The 24,714-nt window shown below is 51.5% G+C and overlaps 1 protein-coding gene across 1 annotated transcript in view; it reads left to right on the forward strand.

The window, feature by feature from the left end:
- The first annotated feature begins 1,887 nt into the window (after window positions 1–1,887).
- Window positions 1,888–24,714, forward strand: part of LOC147096328 (E3 ubiquitin-protein ligase TRIM69-like) — a 240,911-nt gene continuing 218,084 nt past the window's right edge. The window contains 8 exon segments of the mRNA XM_085973806.1: window positions 1,888–2,375; window positions 2,466–2,494; window positions 2,496–2,559; window positions 2,653–2,886; window positions 3,792–3,814; window positions 3,859–3,871; window positions 3,927–4,029; window positions 22,269–22,360. Coding sequence (XP_085829932.1) covers window positions 1,965–2,375; window positions 2,466–2,494; window positions 2,496–2,559; window positions 2,653–2,886; window positions 3,792–3,814; window positions 3,859–3,871; window positions 3,927–4,029; window positions 22,269–22,360 — 969 coding nt within the window. The 5' untranslated portion in view covers window positions 1,888–1,964.

The following is a 24,714-nucleotide window of genomic DNA, read 5'->3' on the forward strand; positions in this document are numbered from 1 at the left end:
GGAGTTTCCTGGGAGGACCCGGCATCGACAGAATACAACTGCACTTAACATAAAAACATAAGAAATAGGAGCAGGAGTCGGCCATTTGGCCCTTCGAGCCTGCTCCGCCATTCAATAAGATCATGGCTGATCTTCTACCTCATCTCCACTTTCCTGCACTATCCCCATATCCCTTGATTCCCTTAATATTCAAAAATCTATCGATCTCTGTCTTGAATATACTCAATGACTGAGCCTCCACAGCCCTCTGGGGTAGAGAATTCCAAAGATTCACCACCCTCTGAGTGAACAACTTTCTCTTCGTCTCAGTCCTAAATAGCCAACCCCTTATTCTGAGACTGTGACCCCTGGTTCTAGACTCCCCAGCCAGGGGAAACATCCTCCCTGCATCTACCCTGTCAAGCCCTGTAAGAATTGTGTATGTTTCAATGAGATCACCTCTCATTCTTCTAAACTCTAGAGAATATAGGCCTAGTCTACTCAATCTCTCCTCATAGGACAATCCCCCCATCCCAGGAATCAGTCTGGTGAACCTTTGTTGCACTCCCTCTATGACAAGTATATCCTTCCTTAGGTAAGGCGACCAAAACTGTACACAAAACTCCAGGTGTGGTCTCACCAGGGCCCAATATAATTGCAGTAAGACATCTTTACTCTTATACTCAAATCCTCTTGTAATAAAGGCCAACATACCATTTGCTTTCCTAATTGCTTGCTGTACCTGCATGTTAACTTTCAGTGATTCGTGTACAAGGACATCCAGGTCCCTCTGAACACCAACATTTCACAGTCTTTCACCGTTTGAAACATAGTTTGCTTTTCTATTTTTCCTACCAAAGTGGATAACTTCACATTGCTCCACATTATATTCCATTTGCCATGTTTTTCCCCACTCATTTAGACTGCCTATATCCCCTTGAAGCCTCCTTGCATCCTCCTCACAACTTACATTCCCACCTAGCTTTGTATCATCAGCAAACTTGGATATATTACATTTGGTCCCCTCATCCAAATCATTGATGTAGATTGTGAATAGCTGAGGCCCAAGCACTGATCCTTGCGGTACCCCACTAGTTACAGCCTGCCAACCCGAAAATGACCCGTTTATTCCTACTCTCTGTTTTCTACCCGTTAACCAATCCTCAATCCATGCTAGTATATTACCCTAATCCCATGAGCCTTAATTTGGTTTAATAACCTCTTGTGTGTCACCTTATCGAATGCCTTCTGAAAATCCAAAAACTACATCCACTGGTTCCCCCTTTTTCTATTCTGCTAGTTATAACCTCAAAAAACTCGAACAGATTTGTTAAACACGATTTCCTTGTCATTAATCTGTGTTGACTCGGCCCAATCCAATCATTATTTACTAAGTGCCCCGTTACCACATCCTCAATAATAGATTCTAGCATTGTCCCCGCTCCTGATGTCAGGTTAACTGGTCTGTAGTTCCCCGTTTTCTCTCTCCCTCCTTTCCTAAATAGTGGGGTTACATTTCCTACCTTCCGAGGCGCTATATAAATGCAAGTCTTTCTTTCTAGCAGATAAAATCGATCCTCAATGCTTCAATCCCTCTAAAGATCTTCTCTGTGCCTGTCATCTAAAATCGCACCTTGACATTTGTGGCACTTTGTGTTTTAGGGTGAGCGGCTGCAATCATTAACACAATTCAGTTTATGGATCTCTATCTCACACCGTGTGTCACCAGAGGGTTTGTAGTCGGCAGTGAGTTTGGTCTGGAGCAAAGTGCCCTGGAATCTCGATCCCCGCCCATCTCCGCCTCCTCCCTCCCTCTCTCTCCCTCCCCCCACTGCCCACACTCCAGGAACCTTCACCCTCCCGGCCAGGGTTCAATTATTCCCCTCCGTGCTCTGATAGGCTGAACTCGCTGAACTGAAGGTGTTCGGCAGCAGAAAAACATCGACACTGAAAGCGGTTTGAATCAGGAAGTGCTGAGGGTGAACATGGCTTCCAGACAGCAGGCCGAGAGTTGGACCGAGGATTTAAACTGTCCCATTTGTCTGGATTTCTTCACCGATCCGGTAATACTGGAGTGTGGACACAACTTCTGCCGCTCCTGTATCACACAGTGTTGGGAAAATAAGGAGACAAACTCCTGCCCGGAATGTAGAGAGGAGTTTCCGGAAATAAACCTCAGAGTCAGTCGGGCCTTAGCGAATCTGGCCGAGAAAGCGCGAAAATTAAACCTGAATCCGAAAGAGAAGGAAAGTAAACTTCACTGCGAGGAACATCAGGAAGAACTGAAGCTGTTTTGTGAAACTGACAAGAAATTGATCTGTTACACTTGTAGAGATGCGCGGGAACACAGAGAGCACCGCTTCATGCCCATTAAAGAAGCTGTTGGAATCTACAAGGTAAAAGGGAACAGATTTGATCACCTGATTATTTCATCACATTTTCATGGTCTAACACTTTTATTCTGTGATTTTCTCTCCCAATCCCAGGATCAGGTGAAATCTTCCTTAGATTCTCTCAGAGAAGAAATCGGCGGTTCTAGAAACGGAATTAAAACAGAAACAGCAGATTTCCGCAGTTAGGGTAAGGTCTCCCTGTGCTGATTTTCTGGGATCTCGGTTAGTTTTGTTCCCTTTATCACGGTACATTAATTATGTTTCACATTTCATTTGGTAGGAACAGTCGAGCTGTCTGCAGACCCGCATCACATCCGAGTTCGCTAAAATGCACCAGATTCTCAGTGAGAAAGAGCAGCGTTTAATCAGAGATCTCAGGGAACAGGAGGGGGAGATTCTAGAAACAATGGAGAAAAACCTCCGAGAAATTCAAGAGAATTTAAATTCTATTCAGGAGAAACTCTCAAAGTTGCAGAAACAGATGGAGGAAAAAGACGGGCTGACATTTCTGAAGGTGAGGATTATATTGCGGGTCAGTTCAGTGAAACTTCACACAGTCACAAAATAACCGATGATAACTGAAATAAATGCAGCATTTGCTGAATAATTCGACACTGATTTAAACCGATTGTTTTGTCTATTCCGGGGCGGTTCTGTTCTTGTCACCAAATTAACCGGCTCCCACAATGTCCGCAGATTCCCGGGAATACCTGCGACCTCCCGGGAATGAGTTGTTCTGATCTTGATATTTTGCTTGCAATTATTTCCGCGTTCTGCAAGTTTAATATTTTCCTGGCACTCAGATTGCAATCCAGTTCCAGTTCCATGTTGTGAGTGTGTGGGTGTGTCTGGTGCGGTGGGTGTGAGAGTCACTGTGTCTGTGAGTGACACTGATGTTGAGTTCCAGTATCTGACACACAAATCAGGCTTTTCAACTACTTACAATCATAGAATCCCACAGCACAAAAGGCCCATTGTGCCTGTGCCGGCTCTTTGAAAGAGCTGTGCAATTAGACCCACTCCCCCTGCTCTTTCCCCATAGCCCTGCATTTTTCCCTTTCAAGTCTATTTCCAATTCCCTTTTGAAAATAACGATGGAATCTGCTTCCTCCACCCTGTCAGTCAGTGCATTCCAGATCATCACAAGTCATTGTTAAAAAATCCCCACTCTCTTATTTTGCCAATTATCTCGGCGATTTGTGAATGTGATCCCCCAGGTCTCTCTGTTCCTGCACCACATTTAAAATTGTACCATTTAGTTTATTTTGCCTCTCCTCGTTCTTCCTTCCAAAATGTATCACTTCACACTTCTCTGTGTTAAATTCTACCTGCCCTGTGTCTGCTCATTTCACCAGCCTGTCTGTGTCCTCCTGAAGTCTTTTACTATCCTCCTCACTGTTTGTGTTTTATTTATTTCAGGAGGAAGCTTGTCGGAAGAGGAGGTAGGACATGCTCTTTACTGAAACTCTGCACAGTTTGGTAAAAGAACTCAGAAAAGTGTTTATGGTCAATTTATAAAGTCAACTGTTGTATATTTACGGGATTAATGACAAGGATCAAATACTGTCTGTACCAGATGGCGCCCTGTCTATCGGAAAGTTCAACGGCCCTTTACAGTACACAGCGTGGAGAGAAATGATAGACGCCATTAACCCCGGTAAAACTCATATTCATTTTCCTGATTTATAAATCCAGATGAGAAGAGACTGAATGGGCTCCCAGACCCCAGATTAAATGATCACTGATGTCCGTGTCTAGTCTGGAAGTCAGGAGTCTTTGCTGTGGGTAAGGGAGGGCTTGGGGTGATATTATTTAAGTATTCAAGATCCTAAACCGCAGAGAGAAGATAAACATCCACAGGTTTAACACAGTCATAGAGTCTACAACAAAGTAGCGATAGTCTCAAACTGAGAAAAGGGAGGGTGAAAAGGCAGTTTGGATTGAGCGAGGTTGGGTTTTTGAGTGACCCCATTGATCGGGCAGGCAGTGAGTCAGTGAGCCCACTGCTCGCTCCATGAAATTGGTCAGAGGCCCAATCCATTCTCAGGTTTGGGCTTCAGTACAATATTGCTGGCGAGTTGCCCACGGATTTGGAGCGTGGGAAGGTGCTCGGTGATCCTTGAGGGTGGAGGCGGGAGACAGGAAATCCGCCAAATCCTCCCTGGAGGCAAGTGAGCAGGAGCTGTTTAAAGGTGGGCGGAGTGGGTGGGGAGGGTGTTACAGGAAAATACGGTGGGCGGCTGGAAAACTAAGGATCGACCAGCAGCAGGCAGGATAATTCATGCACCTCCTGACCACAGAGAAACTGTTACGAAAGAGGGGGAAAAAGAGCGTGTTTTGATATCGCGCCTTTCACGACCTCAGGATGTCCCAAAGCGCTTTACAGCCAATGAAGAGTTTTTAAAGTGTAGTCACTGTTGTAATGTAGGAAACGCCACAACCAATTTCTGCACAGCAAGCTCCCACAAACAGCAATGTGATAATGACCAGATGACCAGTTTTGGTGATTTGGTTGAGGTACAAATATTGGCCCAGGACACCGGAGAGAACGAACTCCTTGCGCTGGATTCCTATTTCGCGGATGCGACACCATATCCCGGCGGGGATTGCTGGGAACCAGGTGGGAAGCGCTGCGTGTGATTTTTGTCTCATTACTGCTCCGTTTACACTTTAAATCGGGCGATAGTGAGACGTAAATCACTCCAAATACTTTATGGGGAGGGTATGGAAAGTAAGGGAGGCAGAGTTGTCTGAGGGTATCAGCAGCTTCAAGAGAGAGTTTGATAAGAAGCGGGCAAAAAACTGTAAACCCAAATAGGACTGAGCTGCCTGGGCTTGGAGAGTGGAATTGTGAGGGCTGAGGAGAGGGGAGGTCTAATTTGGACACCCTGGCCTATTGGACACCCTGCCCTATATCACAGCAGAAAATACACTTCAAAAGTAATACATTGTGTGAAGTGCTTTGAGACATTTGTCAGTAGCATTAGAAATGTAAGTTTCTCCTTCAGATGTAATTGCAGTGTATTTATTTCCAACGCATCCCTTATGCTGGACTCTGTCTTACCTGTGAAATATTTTACTCACAACAGTACTTTCCTTGTGGCCTTTGAAAACAGCTGCTTAAACCTGAGTTTAGAACCACGCTAGAAAGTCATCGCATCACCTTTGAAAGCAGCTTCACACAGTGACACTAATCCCATCATCACTCACTTCCACCTAGACTCTCACCCACTTTCTCTGATCTGCTTTGAGTTATTCACAGTTCTTACTTCAGTTCTTAAATTCACATCAATGTATGTTCTGATATTTTATACCAATATTCCTACTGGATAAAACATCAACATTCGGTTCAATGTTTGGTATTTTTATTTTTATTCTCTCGCTGCATTATTCTCTTTATTTTACATATCCATGGTGCCAGTAACCAATCAGAAGCCAGGCTGGCTGTCTTACTGAGATTGTATTCTCTGCTGGACCCACCTCCTGCTCCATTGACCCCATTCCCACTAAACTGCTGCCCACCCAACTTCTCTTTCTGGTTTCATGCTAGCTCACATTCGATACGTTTTCGATAAGGTCCCGCATAAGAGATTAGCGTGTAAAGTTAAGGCACATGGGATTGGGGGCAAGGTATTGAATTGGATCGAGAACTGGTTAGCGGACAGAAAGCAGAGAGTAGGAATTAACGGGTCTTTTTCCGAGTGGCAGGCAGTGACTAGTGGGGTACCGCAGGGATCGGTCCTTGGACCCCAGCTATTCACAATATACATTAATGATCTAGACAAGGGAACTAGATGTAATATCTCCAAGTTTGCAGACGACACAAAGCTGGGTGGGTGTGTGTGCTGCGAGGAGGATACCGTGAAACTCCAGGATGATTTGGGCAGGTTGGGTGATTGGGCAGAAGCGTGGCAGATGCAATATAACGTGGATAAATGCGAGGTTATCCACTTTGGTGTAAAAAAACAGAAAGGCAGACTATTATCTGAATGGCAATAGATTGGGAGAAGAGGAAGTGCAACGAGACCTGGGTGACCTTGTGCACCAGTCGCTGATGGTAAGCATGCAGGTGCAGCAGGCGGTGAAGAAGGCAAATGGTATGTTGGCCTTCATAGCGAAAGGGTATGAGTACAGGAGCAAGGATGTCCTGCTGCAGTTGTACAGGGCCTTGGTGAGACCACACCTTGAGTACTGTGTGCAGTTTTGGTCGCCTTATCTGAGGAAGGATGTTCTTGCCATGGAAGGAGTTCAGCGAAGATTCACAAGGCTGAATCCTGGGATGGCAGGAATGACGTATGAGGAGAGATTGGGTCGATTGGGCTTATACTCGCTGGAGTTTAGAAGGATGAGAGGGGATTTCATTGAAACTTATAAAATGCTGACAGGTCTGGACAAACTAGATGCAGGTAGAGAGTCCCAAACCAGGGGTCATAGCCTAAGCATAAGGGGTAAGCCATTTAGGACAGAGATGAGGAAGAATTTCTTCACCCAGAGAGTGGTGAACCTGTGGAATTCTCTACCACAGAAGGCGGTTGAGGCCAAGTCTTTAAATATATTCAAGAAGGAGTTAGATATATTTCTTAGAGCTAGAGGTATCAAGGAATATGGGGAGAAGGCAGGTACGGGGTACTGAGTTTTGACGATCAGCCAGGATCTCATCGAATGGCGGAGCAGGTTCGAGGGGCCGAATGGCCTACTCCTGCTCCTATCTTCTATGTATCTATGTATTGTAAATGGTTCCCTCTCCTCACGTCCTATCCAGCTCCTTTTCAAAATCATTCTCATCACACCCTTCCTCAAAATTACCCACCCTCTATCCCTCGGTCCTTGCTCTTAATCTCCAACCTTACTTTCTTCCACAGAGTACTTGAACTTATGGTCACTTCTGAAATCCCCGGCCATTTTGCCACAACTGCATGTTTGAACCACAATAACCAGGTTTTCATTCCTGTCATAGCCCCAAAGTGGCCCTAATAAAGGTCACAAATGACATGCTCTGTGACAGTGAGTATAGCGCATTTTCCCTCCTCATCCTCCTGGAGCTCTCTGCAAACATTGACCATTCTCCTCCAATGTCTCCCCTCAATTGTCCTACTCAGTGGGACTGCCTTTACTTGGGTCACATTTACCTATTTGATCGTAGCCAGAGTATTTCCAGCAATGGCTTCTCTTCCCTCCCCCGCACGGCACCCCAGGAGATTCTCCAGTATTTATTCTTGGTCGTCTTCTCTCACTGATCTACATGTTGCCACTTGTCAACCTCATCCACAGAAACAGGCTCAGTTTCCAGATGTACACTGATGGTACCCAGCTCTACCTCTCCACCACCTCTCTTGACCCTCCACCGCCAGTGTGTTGTCCAACAGATTATCTGGAATCCAGTTATGGAGGAGCCGGAATTTTTTCCAGTTAAACATTGAGAAGATTTAAGCCATCAGTTTGGAAATTGTCAACAACTCTACATCCTGGCCACCAACTCCACCCCCTCCTTGGCCACTGTCTCAGGCTGAACCAGACCCTTGCTGTTCTATTCAATCTGGAATTGCACTGCTGATTGTGATCAATCTAAGAGTGTCTGGGACTTTGTCTCCAGTACATGGTGTATCCTGTCTCTCCCATTTCCTCTGCTGAGCTTTTTAATTTAGTTTCCCTCGGTTGTTTTTGGTTCTCTCTTCCTTTCTGCAGCAGCTCCCTCCTCATTGTTTTCTCTTTACCTTTTTCCTTCTCTTCTCTCTATTCTCCTGCTGTCGGTACTTTCCCCCTCTCCACACATCGACAGCGCTGATTAGTGGTGTGTGGGTCACGCCTCCAGAGAGAGATTGCGGATAAAATTAGTTTGGGTGGTAACAACAGAATGGGCGATAGTAAATTAGAGCTTGTCAGTCACCGATTCCTTGTTAATTTTCAAAGGCCCTTGATGCACTCTGCAGACACTGAGAATAGCGGGAGACTGGGGCTGCAGAGTTCCTCACAGTGGGTCAAGATCAGAGCAGGATGGCAGAGGCGACAGAAAGCTCCAAAAAACACAACTAACTCCCCTCCCCCTCCCGCGCTCTCGCCCCCTCCCCCTCCCGCGCTCTCGCCCCCTCCCCCGCCCCCCCCCCCCTCTCGCGCCCCACCCCACCCCTTCCCTCTCTCCTTCTCTCCCTCACTCCCCCCTCTCTCCCGGCCAGCTCCCTCTCTCCCCCTCCCCATCCAACGCGGGAACGTAGTAGGGGGCGGGCCGGCTGCGGGAACAGAGTAGGGGCGGGGCGGCTGCGGGAAAATAGGAAGGGGGCGGGCCGGCTGCGGGAGCATAGCAGGGGGCCGGCCGGCTGCGGGACCGTAGTAGGGGGCGGGGCGGCTGCGGGAGCATAGTAGGGGGGTGGGCCGGCTGCGGGAGCGAAGTAGGGGGCGGGCCGGCTGCGGGAGCATATTAGGGGGCGGGCCGGCTGAGGGAGAGTAGTAGGGGGCGGGCCGGCTGCGGGAGCGTTGTAGGGGGCAGGCCGGCTGCGGGAGCGAAGTAGGGGGCGGGCCGGCTGCTGGAGCGAAGTAGGGGGCGGGCCGGCTGCGGGAGCATAATCGGAGGCGGGCCGGCTGCGGGATCATAGTAGGGGGCGGGCCGGCTGCGGGAGCGAAATACGGGGCGGGCCGGCTGCGGGAGAGTAGCAGGGGGCGGGCCGGCTGCGGGAGCATAGTAGGGGCGGGCCGGCTGAAGGAGCGTAGTAGGGGGCGGGCCAGCTTCGGGACCATAGTAGGGGGCGGGCCGGCTGCAGGAGTGAAGTACGGGGCGGGCCGGCTGCGGGAGAGTAGCAGGGGGCGGGCCGGCTGCGGGTGCATAGTAGGCGGCGGGCCGGCTGCGGGAGCGTAGTAGGGGGCGTGCCGGCTGCGGGATCAAAGTAGGGAGTGGGCCGGCTGCGGGAGCGTAGAAGGAGAGCGGGCCGGCTGCGGGAGCATTGTAAGGGGGCGGGCCGGCTGCGGGAGCATAGCAGGGGTCGGGTCGGCTGCGGGAGCATAGAAGGGGGCGGGCCGGCTGCGGCAGAGTAGCAGGGGGCGGGCCGGCTGCGGGAGAGTAGCAGGGGGCGGGCCGGCTGCGGGAGCGGACGGGGGGTGGGCCGGCTGCGGGAACATAGTAGGTGGCGGGCCGGCTGCGGGAGCATAGTAGGGGGCGGGCCGGCTGCGGGAACAGAGTAGGGGGCGGGCCGGCTGCGGGAGCGTAGTAGTGGGACGGGCCGGCTGCGGGAGCGTAGTAGGGGGCGTGCCGGCTGCGGGAGCGGAGGGGGAGGCGGGCCGGCTGCGGGAGAGTAGCGGGGGGCGGGCCGGCTGCGGGAGCATTGTAAGGGGGCGGGCCGGCTGCGGGAGCATAGCAGGGGTCGGGTCGGCTGCGGGAGCATAGAAGGGGGCGGGCCGGCTGCGGCAGAGTAGCAGGGGGCGGGCCGGCTGCGGGAGAGTAGCAGGGGGCGGGCCGGCTGCGGGAGCGGACGGGGGGTGGGCCGGCTGCGGGAACATAGTAGGTGGCGGGCCGGCTGCGGGAGCATAGTAGGGGGCGGGCCGGCTGCGGGAACAGAGTAGGGGGCGGGCCGGCTGCGGGAGCGTAGTAGTGGGACGGGCCGGCTGCGGGAGCGTAGTAGGGGGCGTGCCGGCTGCGGGAGCGGAGGGGGAGGCGGGCCGGCTGCGGGAGAGTAGCGGGGGGCGGGCCGGCTGCGGGAGCATAGTAGGGGGCGGGCCGGCTGCGGGAGCGTAGTAGGGGTGGGCCGGCTGCGGGAGCATAGTAGGGGGCGGGTCGGCTGCGGGAGCATAGCAGGGGGCGGGCCGGCTGCGGGACCGCAGCAGGGGGCGGGCTGACTGCAGGAGTGTAGTAGGGGGCGGGCCGGCTGCGGGAGCATAGTAGGGGTCGGGCCGGCTGCGGAAGCAAAGTAGGGGGCGGACCGGCTGCGGTAGCAAAGTAGGGGGCGGGCCGGCTGCGGGAGCGGACTGGGGGCGGGCCGGCTGCGGGAACATAGTAGGGGGCGGGCCGGCTGCGGGAGCATAGTAGGGGGGGGCGGCTGCGGGAGCGGACGGGTGGTGGGCCGGCTCCGGGAAGATAGTAGGTGGCGGGCCGGCTGCGGGAGCGTAGTAGTGGGGCGGGCCGGCTGCGGGAGAATAGTAAGGGGGCGGGCCGGCTGCGGAGGGGGAGGCGGACCGGCTGCGGAGGGTAGTCGGGGGCGAGCCGGCTGCGGGAGCCTAGTAGGGGGCGGGCCGGCTGCGGGAGCATAGTGGGGCGGCGGGCCGGCTGCGGGAGCATAGTGGGGGGCGGACCGGCTGCGGGAACATAGTAGGGGGCGGGCCGGCTGCGGGAGCATAGTAGGGGGCGGGCCGGCTGCGGGATCATAGTAGGGGGCGGGCCGGCTGCGGGAGCATATTAGGGGGCGGACCAGCTGCGGGAGCGTAGCAGGGGGCGGACCGGCTGCGGGAGCGTAGCAGGGGGCGGGCCGGCTGCTGGAGCGAAGTAGGGGGCGGGCCGGCTGCGGGAGAATAGCATGGGGCGGGCCGGCTGCGGGATCATAGTAGGGGGCGGGCCGGCTGCGGGAGAGTAGCAGGGGGCGGACCGGCTGCGGGAGAGTAGCAGGGGGCGGACCGGCTGCGGGAGCGTAGTAGGGGCGGGCCGGCTGCGGAAGCATAGTAGGAGGCGGGCCGCCTGCGGGAGCATAGTAGGCGGCGGGCCGGCTGAGGGAACGTCGTAGGCGGCGGGCCGGCTGAGGGAGCGTAGTAGGGGGCGGGCCAGCTTCGGGAACATAGTAGGGGGCGGGCCGGCTCGGGAGCGTAGTAGGGGGCGGGCCGGCTGCAGGAGTGAAGTACGGGGCGGGCCGGCTGCGGGAGAGTAGCAGGGGGCGGGCCGGCTCGGGAGCGTAGTAGGCGGCGGGCCGGCTGCGGGAGCGTAGTAGGGGGCGTGCCGGCTGCGGGATCAAAGTAGGGAGTGGGCCGGCTGCGGGAGCGTAGTAGGGGAGCGGGCCGGCTGCGGGATCAAAGTAGGGAGTGAGCCGGCTGCGGGAGCGTAGAAGGGGAGCGGGCCGGCTGCGGGAGCATTGTAAGGGGGCGGGCCGGCTGCGGGAGCATAGCAGGGGGCGGGCCGGCTGCGGGAACATAGTAGGGGGCTGGCCGGCTGCGGAAGCATAGTAGGGGGCGGGCCGGCTGCGGCAGCATATCAGGGGGCGGGCCGGCTGCGGGAGCATAGTAGGAGGCGGGCCGGCTGCGGGAGCGTAGTAGGGGGGCGGGCCGGCTGCGGGATCAAAGTAGGGAGTGGGCCGGCTGCGGGAGCGTAGTAGGCTGCGGCCCGGCTGTGGGTGCGGAGGGGGAGGCGGACCGGCTGCGGGAGAGTAGCAGGGGGCGGGCCGGCTGCGGGAGTGTAGTAGGGGGCGGGCCGGCTGCGGGAGCATAGTAGGGGGCGGACCGGCTGCGGGAGCATAGTAGAGGGCGGGCCGGCTGCGGAAGCATAGTAGGGGGCGGGCCGGCTGCGGGATCATAGTAGGGGGCGGGCGGCTGCGGGAGAGTAGCAGGGTGCGGGCCGGCTGCGGGAGCATAGTAGGCGGCGGGCCGGCTGAGGGAGCGTAGTAGGCGGCGGCCCGGCTGAGGGAGCGTAGTAGGGGGCGGGCCGGCTTCGGGAACATAGTAGGGGGCGGGCCGGCTGCGGGAGCGTAGTAGGGGGCGGGCCGGCTGCAGGAGCATAGTAGGGGGCGGACCGGCTGCGGGAGCATAGTAGGGGGCGGACCGGCTGCGGGAGCATAGCAGGGGGCGGGCCGGCTGCGGGAGCATAGCAGGGGGCGGGCCGGCTGCGGGAGCATAGTAGGGGGCGGACCGGCTGCGGGATCATAGTATTGGGCGGACCGGCTGCGGGAGCATAGTCAGCGGCGGGCCGGCTGCGGGAGCGTAGTAGGGGGCGGGCCGGCTGCGGGAGCAGAGTAGGGGGCGGGCCGGCTGCGGGATCATAGTATTGGGCGGGCCGGCTGCGGGAGCGGAGGGGGAGGCGGGCCGGCTGCGGGAGCGGAGAGGGGCGCGGGCCGGCTGCGGAGGGTAGTAGGGTGCGGGCTGGCTGCGGGAGAGTAGCAGGGGGCGGGCCGGCTGCAGCAGCATAGCAGGGGGCGGGCTGGCTGCGGAAGAGTAGCAGGGGCGGGCCGGCTGCGGGACCGTAGTTGGGGGCGGGCCGGCTGCGGGACCGTAGTTGGGGGCGGGCCGGCTGCGGGACCGTAGTTGGGGGCCGGCCGGCTGCGGGAGCATAGTTGGGGGCGGGCCGGCTGCGGGAGCGTAGTACGGGGACAAGGTGATATGGCTGCTAAATAATATACAGTATCCTTAGCTTTGCAAACAGAGTCATAGATTACAATAGCAAGGAAGTTATGCTGAACCTTCCTAAATCAGTGGTTCATAGAAACATAGAAGATAGGAGCAGGAGTAGGCCATTCGGCCCTTCGAGCCTGCTCCACCATTCAATGAGATCATGGCTGATCATCCAAATTCAGTACCCTGTCCCTGCCTTCTCCCCATATCCCTTGATCCCTTTAGCCTTAAGAAATATATCCAACTCTTTCTTGAATATGTTTAATGAACTGGCCTCCACCACCCTCTGTGGCAGAGAATTCCATAGGTTCATCACTCTCTGGGTGAAGAAATTCCTCCTCATTTCAGTTCTAAATGTCCTACCCCTTATCCTTAGACAATAACCCCTGGTTCTGGACTCCCCGGCCATCGGGAACAACCTTCCTGCATCTAGTCTGTCCAGGCCTGACAGAATTTTATAGGTTTCGATGAGATCCCCTCTCAATCTTCTAAACTCCAGTGAGTATAAGCCCAATCGACACAATCTCTCCTCATACGTCATTCCTGCCATCCCAGCTATCAACCTGGTAAATCTTCGCTGCACTCCTTCCATGGAGTATTGTGTCCAGTTCTGGGAAATACAGTTTACTGGACTGGTACCAGGGATGCGGGACTTCAGTTACGTGGAGAGACTAGAGAAGGGCTGTGGGGAAAGGGCAGTGGAGTGGGATTAATTGTTTCGCTCTTTCAAAGAGCCGGCACAGGCACGAAGGGCCGAGTGACCTCCTCCTGTGCTGTATGATTCACTGGTTCAATGCCCAGAAATTTGGGTCGGGGGCTTCCCGCGGGTGTAAGCCCCCGACCTGCACTTACCTTGCGTGCCGGCAGTTGAGCTGTAGGGCCCCGTGGAATTCCGCTCCGGGGCCTGGCTCAGCTGCCGGCGCGCTGTGCTTGCGTGTCCCAGGGGCGCAGTTAGTGCGATGTGTCCCCTGGGATCACGTGAGCCATGGGCAGCCAATCGGAGGAGGGAAAAGCCCATTCGTAAGATTGACAGGAAGACCTGTCAAAACTTATAAACACTATGGCCCCAAAATAGCAGTAAACCTTCAAATAATTTTTTTTTTAAATCACACTTTTGAAATAAACTATAAATTACATTAAATAATTATTTTAAACAATAATTTAAATATTTGAAAAAAATATATTTTTATTCTAACGGGGCTAAAAATAAACTTACCTTGCTTTAAAGTATTTAAAAATAATAAACCTGTGGAAAAAATGTTTTAATTTTAATTAATTGACCACTTACCTTGTAAAAAGCAGGCCTTATGCCTCCTTTTTACATTTCTAAATCCTGCAGGCTTAACCTCGCGTGAAAACCTGCAGTCCGTGTCCATATGCAGCAAGACCTGGACAACATTCAGACTTGGGCTGACAAGTGGCAAGTAACATTCGCACCACACAAGTGCCAGGCAATGACCATCTCCAACAAGCGAGACTCTAACCATCTCCCCTTGACATTCAATGGCATTACCATCGCTGAATCCCCCACTATCAACATCCTGGGGGTTACCATTGATCAGAAACTGAACTGGACCGGCCATATAAATACTGTGGCTACAAGAGCAGGCCAGAGGCTGGGAATTCTGTGGCGAGTGTCTCACCTCCTGACTCCCCAAAGCCTTTCCACCATCTACAAGGCACAAGTCAGGAGTGTGATGGAATACTCTCCGCTTACCTGGATGTGTGCAGCTCCAACAACACTCAAGAAGCTTGACACCATTCAGGATAAAGCAGCCCGCTTGATTAGCACTCCATCCACCTTCAACATTCACTCCCTCCACCACCGGCGCACTGTGCCTGCAGTGTGTACCATCTGCAAGATGCACTGCAGCAACTCGCCAAAGCTCCTTCAACAGCACCTTCCAAACCCGCGACCTCTACCACTTAGAAGGACAAGGGCAGCAGACGCATGGGAACATCACCACCTACAAGTTCCCCTCCAAGCCACACACCATCCTGACTTGGACCTCTATCGCCGTTCCTTCACTGTCGCTGGGCCAAAATCCTGGAACTCCCTTCCTAACAGTATTGTGGGTGTACCTACACCATACGGACTGCAGCGGTTCAAGAAGGCGGCTCACCACCATCTTCTCAAGGGCAATTAGGGATGGGCACTAAATGTAGGCCTAGCCAGCGACGCCCACATCCCATCAATGAATTAAAAAAAATGTAAGTTTGATGCGCACGCGCAGCCTCTCCTGCGCGCACGTTCGCCCTCTGAACCCCTTCGTTCAGAGGATCGGAAGTGCCAGTTTCCCGCGCATGTGCAGTGCATGCAGAAAACTGGCACTTCCATTGGGCCTACGGGTGAGTACCCCGTGCGCACTCACCCGTGGAGACCCGAATTGCTGGGCCAATTAATGGCCCAGAAATTTGGGTCTCCACAGCTGAGTACGCACGGGGTACTCACCCGTAAGCCCAATGGAAGTGCTGGTTTCGTGCATGCGCGGGAACCCGGCATTTCCGTTCCCCTGAAATAAGGGGTTAAGAGGTGGAACGCGTGCGCAGGAGAGGCAGCGCGTGCGCATCAAACTTACATTTTTCTTGCAGGTTTTCCCGGGAGGGTAAGTCTCCAGGAGCTACACTTATAAAAAGCAGTCGCAAGGCCTGCTTTTTACAAGGTAAGTGGTGAATTATTTAAACTAAAACATTTTTTCCACAGGTTTATTATTTTTAAATACTTTAAAGAAAGGTAAGTTTATTTTTAGCCCCGTTAGAAAATAAAATTATTTTTTCAAAAATTTAATTTATTATTTAAAATAGTTTTTTCATGTAATTTATAGTTTATTTTAAAAATGTGATTGAAAAAAAGACTGAAGGCCTCTCACCACGTGCTGCTGTGCTGAGGACAGCCCCGCCCCCTGCCCCGCCCCCGCTCGCTGATCCTCCAATCAGAGCCGCGCTTCTTCCCGCGCTCTCGGGCCCGCGCTTTGGGGGCGGGGCTTTGAGCTGAGCGCGCGCCCGCTCCTCGCAGTCTGCCCGGAGCTTTTCCCCCCGAGCGAGCGAGCGAGCGGCCGCTTTCGGCCTCAGCCGCCCGGCCTCGCTCTCCTCCGCCCGGCCCTGCCCTGCCGGGGAAAGCCGCTTGACATCAGACAAAAGCTGCTCATGTCTGGCGGGATGGCCAAACGGATCCCGCCGCCTGAATGTGCGGGAGGTGCGCTGCTCGCCGGGCCCGAGCTGAAGGATTCTCTCCCCCCGGGTCTGAAGAATCTGTCAGCAAGAAAAAGACAAAAAGAGCCGCTTCTCCCCGCACTCAAAGTGGTTCAAAATATTAAACGCTCATTTGGTGCGATTTTAATTAGGGCGAGGGCGTTAAACGGGCGATAGCGAATATTGGAGTCAATTGAAGCGAAAATCGGGCGCACAATGGGCGGAGAATTGGATATTGCCCATTTTACACAATCGTCCAAAGTTAAAATTACAGCCGTTCAGTGAAAGGAAACTGGTGTCAGAATAGCGACAGGGAGAGCTCAGTGTGATGGTCCTTTGTTTGTGACAACCTGCAATGTTCCAATGGAAGTAGAGAATCAGCGGGGACCAGAATGTCAGCCTCGCCCATTGGCTGGAATCCGGGAGTGGGGCTGGAACCCACAGCACTTGGACCCAGAATACAAAAGTGCTGCAGACCACACCAAGCTGACACTGGGATTGACATTCAAGGCGTCTTCTGGATTTACATCCGATTTATTTATTGATAATTGACAATCACTTACATAGACAGGTTTTCTCATTGACAAGTGGCTATCAGTAAATTGACACTTTGACATTGTCCAGTGATGAGGACAATTTAGCGCAGATAAAAAGGCTCAACCCTCGGCCGGTGATCAGGCCCTGTCGCCTTCCCGCAGGCCTGTACACATACTGACAGCGAGGAGTAGCCGCACTCTCCTTAAAGCCCTCAATCGGACAGTTTCTATGGCAGACCAGAGAGCCAGTCCTGCAGACTGCCCCAGTGCACAATGTCGATTCTCAGTCCGAACACTCAGATTGAAGAGAATGGTACATCTGATCATCTTCAAATGGTGAAGTGCCCACTCTGTCACTTCAATTGTTGCATCAAATGTTTTTAACTTCAGGACAGTGACACCATTAGTGCCCCTGCTGACCTGTAGCAACACAGAGGGTGAAATTTGTCTTGGCAGGTAGCGCAAAACAGGCGCATCAGCCGCCCATTTCACACTGCGCCCAATATTCTGTCCCACTGAGGTTGTAAAACAGACTGCTGATTGGCTGTCACCCGCTTCGCTAAACTGCCGAAGGTGAATCTCACCCCCTTTAGTCTCTGCAACTTTATCGATGACCAGTCACTCCGACTTGTGCCCACCTCCAGTCTGACTATAGGATCCCCTGGTCCCACATCACTGGGTGATTTTTCACCGCCACTGACCACCTCTCTCACCCTGTATCCCATAAACAGGCGACACTGCATCACATCGCAGCCTTTCACTCCTCCCGCAAGGAGTAAGTCAGTGGGTTAGAATAAATTGTTCCAAAACACACCGACAGTGCTGGAAACTGTTGAGCTCAATTGCTTGGCGCAGTGTTAATTACACTCCGATTACAAACTGTTTAACAACAGGAACTGTTTATTACACCGGACCAGGACAGAGAGTCTGAAATCAGCCATAGGAAATTAAAGCAGTTAATAAACTCCAATCAGGCAGGTTTTCATCGGCTCTGCGTTTTTCCCACCCTCATGTAAACGGACTGAAGTAAGGGTGGACTTTCTCAGTGAACGTGTTGGTGAAAGTGTGGAGATGGGGCATGTTGTCCGCATCGTAAAATGACACCTGTCCGCCCTCATAGTCCAGGTACACCCCGATCTCCCGAGGCTTCACACTCGGGGCGAGGGGGGTAGACGGTGAAGTGAGAGCCTTGTATTAATGTCCATTCCTCAGCCAGTATCCAAACTCTGGAGCCTCGACCTCATAGCCTTTCCTGTCAATGGACTCTCGGGCTACTCCCACATCCCACTCAATCTTCTTCCCACCCGCACCTCCCAGTAGTGCCTCCCTGATGTGAATCCCTCAGATCCCAGGACACAGAGCCAGTTATTGAACCTTTCCGGAGAGTGAGGGAGACGCCTCCATCTCTTTCCACTTTTCACAACTCGTTTAGTCCTTAGACAGGGTGAGCTGGGAACGGGCTGCTTTCGGATCCAGAGTCAGACAGGCTGGAACTGGGAGAAAGTTTAAAAAGAGCAACACCAGTGATTTGTGTTAGGGCTGTAATTTATTGAAACAATGTGTGACTTTCCTTTTTAAAATGTGCCTCCCTGCTGTACAATTTAGTGACTGCTGTTTCAGCTCGCTCTGCACAAAGGGTGAATTATGGGGACCGGTTGCATAAACTTGGTTTGTATTCCCTCGAGGATAAAGGTTTGAATGGCGATTTAACTTTACAACAAAGTTTCCTCTGAGTTACACAGTGAACCCGATCTTCAGTAAGCTCTTTTCAATTGTCAAAATCAGGGACACATGTTTGATAAACAAACCTACATTACAATGTAATCCATCTCATCATAACGATGTGTAGCTCCATCGCAGTTCTGGTCGCCATATTTTTTTAAGAAGGATATAGAGGCACTGTAGAGGGTGCAAAATGATTCACAAGGATGATACCAGAACTGCGAGGTTATACGTATCAGGAAAGGGTGAACAGACTGGGTCTCTTTTCTCTTGTAAAGAGATGGCTGAGGGGGAGACTCAATAGAGGTTGAAAAAATTATGCAAGGTTTTGATAGATTAGACAGAGAGAGTGAGTTTCCACATGTGGGGAAGAGCAAAGCTAGAGGCCATTAATATAAGATAGTCACCAAGAAATAAAATAGGGAATTCAGAAGAAATGTCTTTACCCAGAGAGTGGTTAGAATGTGGAACTCGCTACCACAGGGACTAGTTGAGGTGAATAGTATAGATACATTTAAGGGGAAACTAGATAAGCACACGAGGGAGAAGGGAATTGAAGAGCTATGCTGATCGAGCTAGATGTAGAAAGCTGGAAGTTGTCTCGAGTGCAGCATAGATGCTGGCATGGACTGGTTAGGCCGAAGGGCCTGTTTCTGTGCTGTATATTTTATGTAATAAACCATATATTGTGGGCTGGAGTCCCATGTTGGCCAAACCAGAGAGAGCAGATTCCATTCCCTGAAGGATATCAGTGAACTAGTTGGGTTTGTATGAATATCTTAATAGAGTTCGTGGTCTTTTTGTCTGTTAAACTCGACTTTACAATTTGCTATGAAGGGATAAAGAATTTGTGAGCCCTGGGTTCTTAGTCTGGTATCATAACCACTAAACAACCAGGGGAAGAAGGTTCCGGAGGGGCGCTGGTGTCGAAGAGTTGTTGAAGCTTGTGATCCTTGACATCTGAAAGGAAGAAAAAAAGTTTTTTGTTGAAGCGCCGGATGAAACATAGAAACATAGAAGATAGGAGCAGGAGTAGGTCATTCGGCCCCTCGAGCCTGCTCCGCCATTCAATGAGATCATGGCTGATCATCCAAATTCAGTACCCTGTCCCTGCCTTCTCCCCATATCCCTTGATCCCTTTAGCCTTAAGAAATATATCCAACTCTTTTTTGAATATACTTAATGAACTGGCCTCCACCGCCCTCTGTGGCAGAGAATTCCACAGGTTCACCACTCTCTGGGTGAAGAAATTCCTCCTCATTTCAGTCCTAAATGGCTTACCCCTTATCCTTAGACTATGACCCCTGGTTCTGGACTCCCCGGCCATCATAAACATCCTTCCTGCATCTAGTCTGTCCAGGCCTGACAGAATTTTATAAGTTTCGATGAGATCCCCTCTCAATCTTCTAAACTCCAGTGAGTATAAGCCCAATCGACACAATCTCTCCTCATACGTCATTCTTGCCATCCCAGGTATCAGCCTGGTGAATCTTCGCTGCACTCCTTCCATGGCAAGAACGTCCTTCCTCAGGTAAGGCGACCAAAACTGCACACAATACTCAAGGTGCGGTCTCACCAAGGCCCTGTACAACTGTAGCAAGACATCCTTGTTCCTGCAGTCGAACCCTCTTGCTACGAAGGCCAACATACCATTTGCCTTCTTAACCGCCTGCTGCACCTGCATGCTTACCTTCAGCGACTGGTGCACAAGAACACCCAGGTCTCTTTGCACTTCCCCTTCTCCCAATCTATTGCCATTCAAATAATAATCTGCCTTCCTGTTTTTGCCACCAAAGTGGATAACCTCACATTTATCCACATTATATGAACTGTGGTTCAGTGAAGTAAGATTTTAGATGCGGGGTCTGTAATGTCCAAGTGAGAGATTACAGGTGTGTAAGGGCTGTTACCTGGGCTGATGCTGTCGATCATTTCTTTCCACACCATGTACTGTAAAGGTCCTTTGAATATCCCGAGAGACAGATTGCCACCTGCTAATGATACTCCATTACAAATTTCATTAATCCTATAAATATAAAATGTTTGATTGTATTAAGTCACAATGAGCGCTTTGCTGAATAAATGTTCTCAGTTGTACAGGGATGTTGTACAGAATATGTCCTGCCGCCTCTCCCGATCAGCTTATTCCGGGAAATAAACCATAAACAGATCTGAAGTGGCAGAGGCCAGTGTAAAGCCCAGACTGCAGCGAGCAAGAGGCTGCAGTGCAGAATGCAATGGCACTGAGGCAAACACTCAATAATTGCAGACTCTGAATCCACAAAGATAGAATCAGATGTGTGTGGAAATTCTATTTTGTCTGCATTTGGAAGCTCATCCCCAGTTTAAAACACACAGGGACACAATCTCTCACACACACAAACAATATTTATCTGTGCCCACTTGCTCCACCCCAAGAGCTTGCATCATGTAGTCAGGTTTTGTCAGACTTTTGCTTCACATTTCTCCCCTTATAATTTCCAATATCCACATTTATAATAGAAACTGCCTCTGGAAGTCTGTTATTACACCCTCCCACCACCAGGGGCGCAATAGCAACTAGATTGTCAGCTCCAGGTTGCTCAGGTCTGCAGCGCCCAGACTCTCCTGTGCTCCAGCAACTCTACTCCCCAAATTGCTACAAGTTCAGTTATCTGACTATTAAAAAAATCAAACTATCATCCAGAAAATAAGGGCAGAATGCATGAATTTAAAATGTTGACTGGATTATATCTGCGTGCCCTAGCCCTATTATTACTGATCCCCAACTTCCCTAAACCAGCAGCATCCACTTGTTCTCGACTCCAGGAATGCAATCTCACAGCAGATGGAGCAACAGCTTGCATTGATACAGCGCCTTTAACACAGTAAATCCTTCCAAGGCGCGACACTGGGCGACAGAAGGAGAAACTAGGCAGGTGGCCAAAAGCTGGCTCAAAGAGGTAGGTTTATAAACAGCATCTTAAAGAGAGAGAGAGAGGCGGAGAGGTTTAGGGAGGGAATTCCAGAGCTCAGGGCCGAGACAGCTGAAGGCACGGCCGCCAATGGTGGGGCAAAGGAGATCGGGGCTGCACAAGAGGCCAGAATTGGAGCAGCGCCGAGATCAGCAAGGGCTGTGGGGCTGGAGGAGGTTGCAGAGATAGGGAGGGGCCATGGAGGGATTTGAACACGAAGATGAGAATTTTAAAATCGCGGCGTTGCGGGACCTGGACACATAATCACACACAAGTACACACAGCCGGCGCACCCAGACATGTGCCCCCATCACATAGACACACGCACAGTCAGAAAACACTGAATCCGACAGGTACATCAGTAAATATAACTACACAGATTTCATTGTGATGTAAAGGCCAATACTGTGTTCTGGGCCAACATAACCGGCAACTAAAAGCGGAATCTCTGGCAACACTCCGAGAATGGAGGAGCCCGAGATTCTGCTGCCCTCCCATTGGTTAGTTGTGTATCACTGAGAGCAGCACAATCGCCCACTGAATCTAGGAAAGTCCAGAAACTAACTAACCCGCTCCGTTGTGTTCACAAGTGTTAGAGGAATGTTGGCCCTCTCACTTTAAACTTTTATTTCTTATTTTATGGCTGTGCCTTTATGAATAAATCACATCAGAGAATCCCCTCACCTTGAGAAATATCTTGTTGATCCGTTTGTATCTGGAACTCGAAGAATACTTGCTCAATGGAATCTACATTCTCTTGAATTTCTCGGAGGTTTTCCTCCATTGTTTCTAGAATCTTCCCCTCTTGTTCCCTGAGATCTCTGATTAAACTCTGCTCTTTCTCACTGAGAATCTGGTGCATTTTAGCGAACTCGGATGTGATGCGGGTCTGCAGACTGCTCGACTGTTCCTACCAAATGAAACGTGAAACATAATTAATGTACCGCGAAAAAGGGAACAAAACTAACCGAGATCCCAATAAATCAGCACAGGAGGAGACCTTACCCTAACTGCAGAAATCTGCTGTTTCTGTTTTAATTCCGGTTCTAGAACCGCCGATTTCTTCTCTGTGAGAGAATCTAAGGAAGATTTCATCCGATCCTGGGATTGGGAGAGAAAATCACAGAATAAAAGTGTTTGTGAAAACAGGCGAGTGAAAGAGTGGATCAAGTGAATCTCTTATTCATTTTACCCTGTAGATCTCAACAGCTTCATTGATGGGCAGGAAGCGGCGCGTCTCGTCACTCTGCCCGTCTCTCCCCGCAAGGCCCGTCACACAGATCAGTTTCCGGTCAGTTTCACAAAACAGCTTCAGTTCTTCCTGATGTTCCACACAGTGAAGTTTACTTTCCTTCTCTTTCCCATTCAGGTTTAATTTTCGCGCTTTCTGGGCCAGACTCGCTCAGGCCCGATTGACCCGGAGGTTTCTGTCTGCAAATTCCCCTCTACATTCCGGCCAGGAGTTTGTCGCCTCCTGGTGTTCGCGGGCCGGGTGACACAGGCGCGGCACAAGTTGTGCCCGCACTCCAGTATAGCCGGATCGGTGAAGAAATCAAGACAAACGGGACAATTTCAATCCTCAATGAAACTCTCCGCCTCGTGTCTGGAAGCCAGGATGAGTTTCAGCGCTTCCTGATTCAAACTGCTGGGCTGATATTTCTGTGGGTGGATCAGCCCCGGTTCGCCCATCAAATCCTCCTTCAGTTCCCTGCGGTGTTACCGTATTTACTCTGACAGTGATACAAAGTTATATAGTCACACAATAAAAGACAATTCACAACTCCCTGTCATGAACTAACACTAAATTGTCACTAAATTGGCCTCGTCAGTTCCCTGCTCTGTTACCGTATTTACTCTTACGCTGTTACAACGTTATATATCGCACATTAACATTCCTAATCCCTAATAAAAACAGAAAATACTGGAAACACCCAGCAGATCAGGCAGCATCAGTGGAGGGAAAAACAGAACGTTTCAGGTCGGTGACCTTTGGTCAGAACTGGAAAGGGTTGGAGATTTAACAATCTGTAAGCAAGTACAGAGCCAGGGGAAGGGGGGAGGGGTGGGCGCGCTGGGAAATAACAAAAGGGAGGGTCTGTGATAGGGTGGGGGGCTGGAGTGAATAAATATCAAAAGGGATAATGGTGCAAAGCAAACGAGGGTGGTAATGGGACAAGTAAAGAAACATAGAAACATAGAAGATAGGAGCAGGAGTAGGCCAATCGGCCCTTCTAGCCTGCTCCTGCTCCGCCATTCAATGAGATCATGGCTGATCATCCAAATTCAGTACCCTGTCCCTGCCTTCTCCCCATATCCTTTGATCCATTTAGGCTCAAGAAATATATCCAACTCCTTCTTGAATATATTTAATGAATTGGCCTCAACTGCCCTGAGTGGCAGAGAATTCCACAGGTTCACCACTCTCTGGGTGAAGAAGTTCCTCCGCACCTCAGTCCTAAATGGCTTACCCCTTATCCTTAGACTGTGACCCCTGGTTATGGACTCCCCCGCCATTGGGAACATCCTTCCTGCATCTAGTCTGTCTAGTCCTGTTAGAATTTTATAAGGCTTAATGAGATCCCCTCTCATTCTTCTAAACTCTAGTGAATATAAGCCTAATCGACCCAATCTCTCCTCACATGTCATTCCTGCCATCCCAGGTATCAGTCTGGTGAATCTTCGCTGCACTCCCTCCATGGCAAGAACATCCCTCCTCAGATAAGGCGACCAAAACTGCACACAATACTCAAGGTGTGGCCTCACCAAGGCCCTGTACAACTGCAGCAAGACATCCTTGCTCCTGTACTCGAATCCTCTCGCTATGAAGGCCATCATACCATTTGCCTTCTTAACCGCCTGCTGCACCTGCATGCTTACCTTCAGCGACTGGTGCACAAGGACACCCAGGTCTCCTTGCACTTCCCCTTTTCCCAATCTATTGTCGTTCAGATAATAATCTGTCTCCCTGTTCTTGCCATCGAAGTGGATAACCTCGCATTTATCCTCATTATACTGCATCTGCCCAATCACCCAACCTGTCTAAATCATACTGGAGTTTCTCTGCATCCTCCTCACAGCACACACGCCCACCCAGCTTTGTGTCGTCTGCAAACTTGGAGATATTACATCTAGTTCCCTTGTTTAAATCATTTATATATATTGTGAATAACCAAAGGTGGGTCCAGAGGAGGTGTGAATGGTTCCAGCAGAATGGTGACGGTGGTTATGAGCTGAAGTTCTTGAACTCAGTGTTGAGGCCGGAAGCTGTAAAGTGCCTAATGGCAAGATTCCTAATCCCTGTCATGATGAACTAACGCTACATTATCAGATGCTGCCTGACCTGCTGAATGTTTCCAGCATTTTCTGTTGTTATTTCAGATTTCCAGCACCCGCAGTATTTTGCTGTTGTATTGGTGTTTGGTTCACTGCCACTTCTCTCCTCGGAATGCCCACCTTGAAGAAGTTCTGCTCTTCTCTCCGACGGGATTTCCGTTTGTCTCTTCAACCTTGTTCATCTTCATTGCTTTCGGTTTCCCTTCTCGTGTTTGATCAGGTATCTGCCAAGATGCCTTTTCACAGCCACATCTCTTTCCTCAGCAACTGTCTCCGGTTCCGACTTATTCCACGTGGATTCCGACTGAAATT

This window comes from Somniosus microcephalus, unplaced genomic scaffold (assembly GCF_052327205.1).
Source record: "Somniosus microcephalus isolate GS21.2 unplaced genomic scaffold, FLI_Smic_1.0 unresolved_chr1, whole genome shotgun sequence".
Classification (NCBI taxonomy): Eukaryota; Metazoa; Chordata; class Chondrichthyes; order Squaliformes; family Somniosidae; genus Somniosus; species Somniosus microcephalus.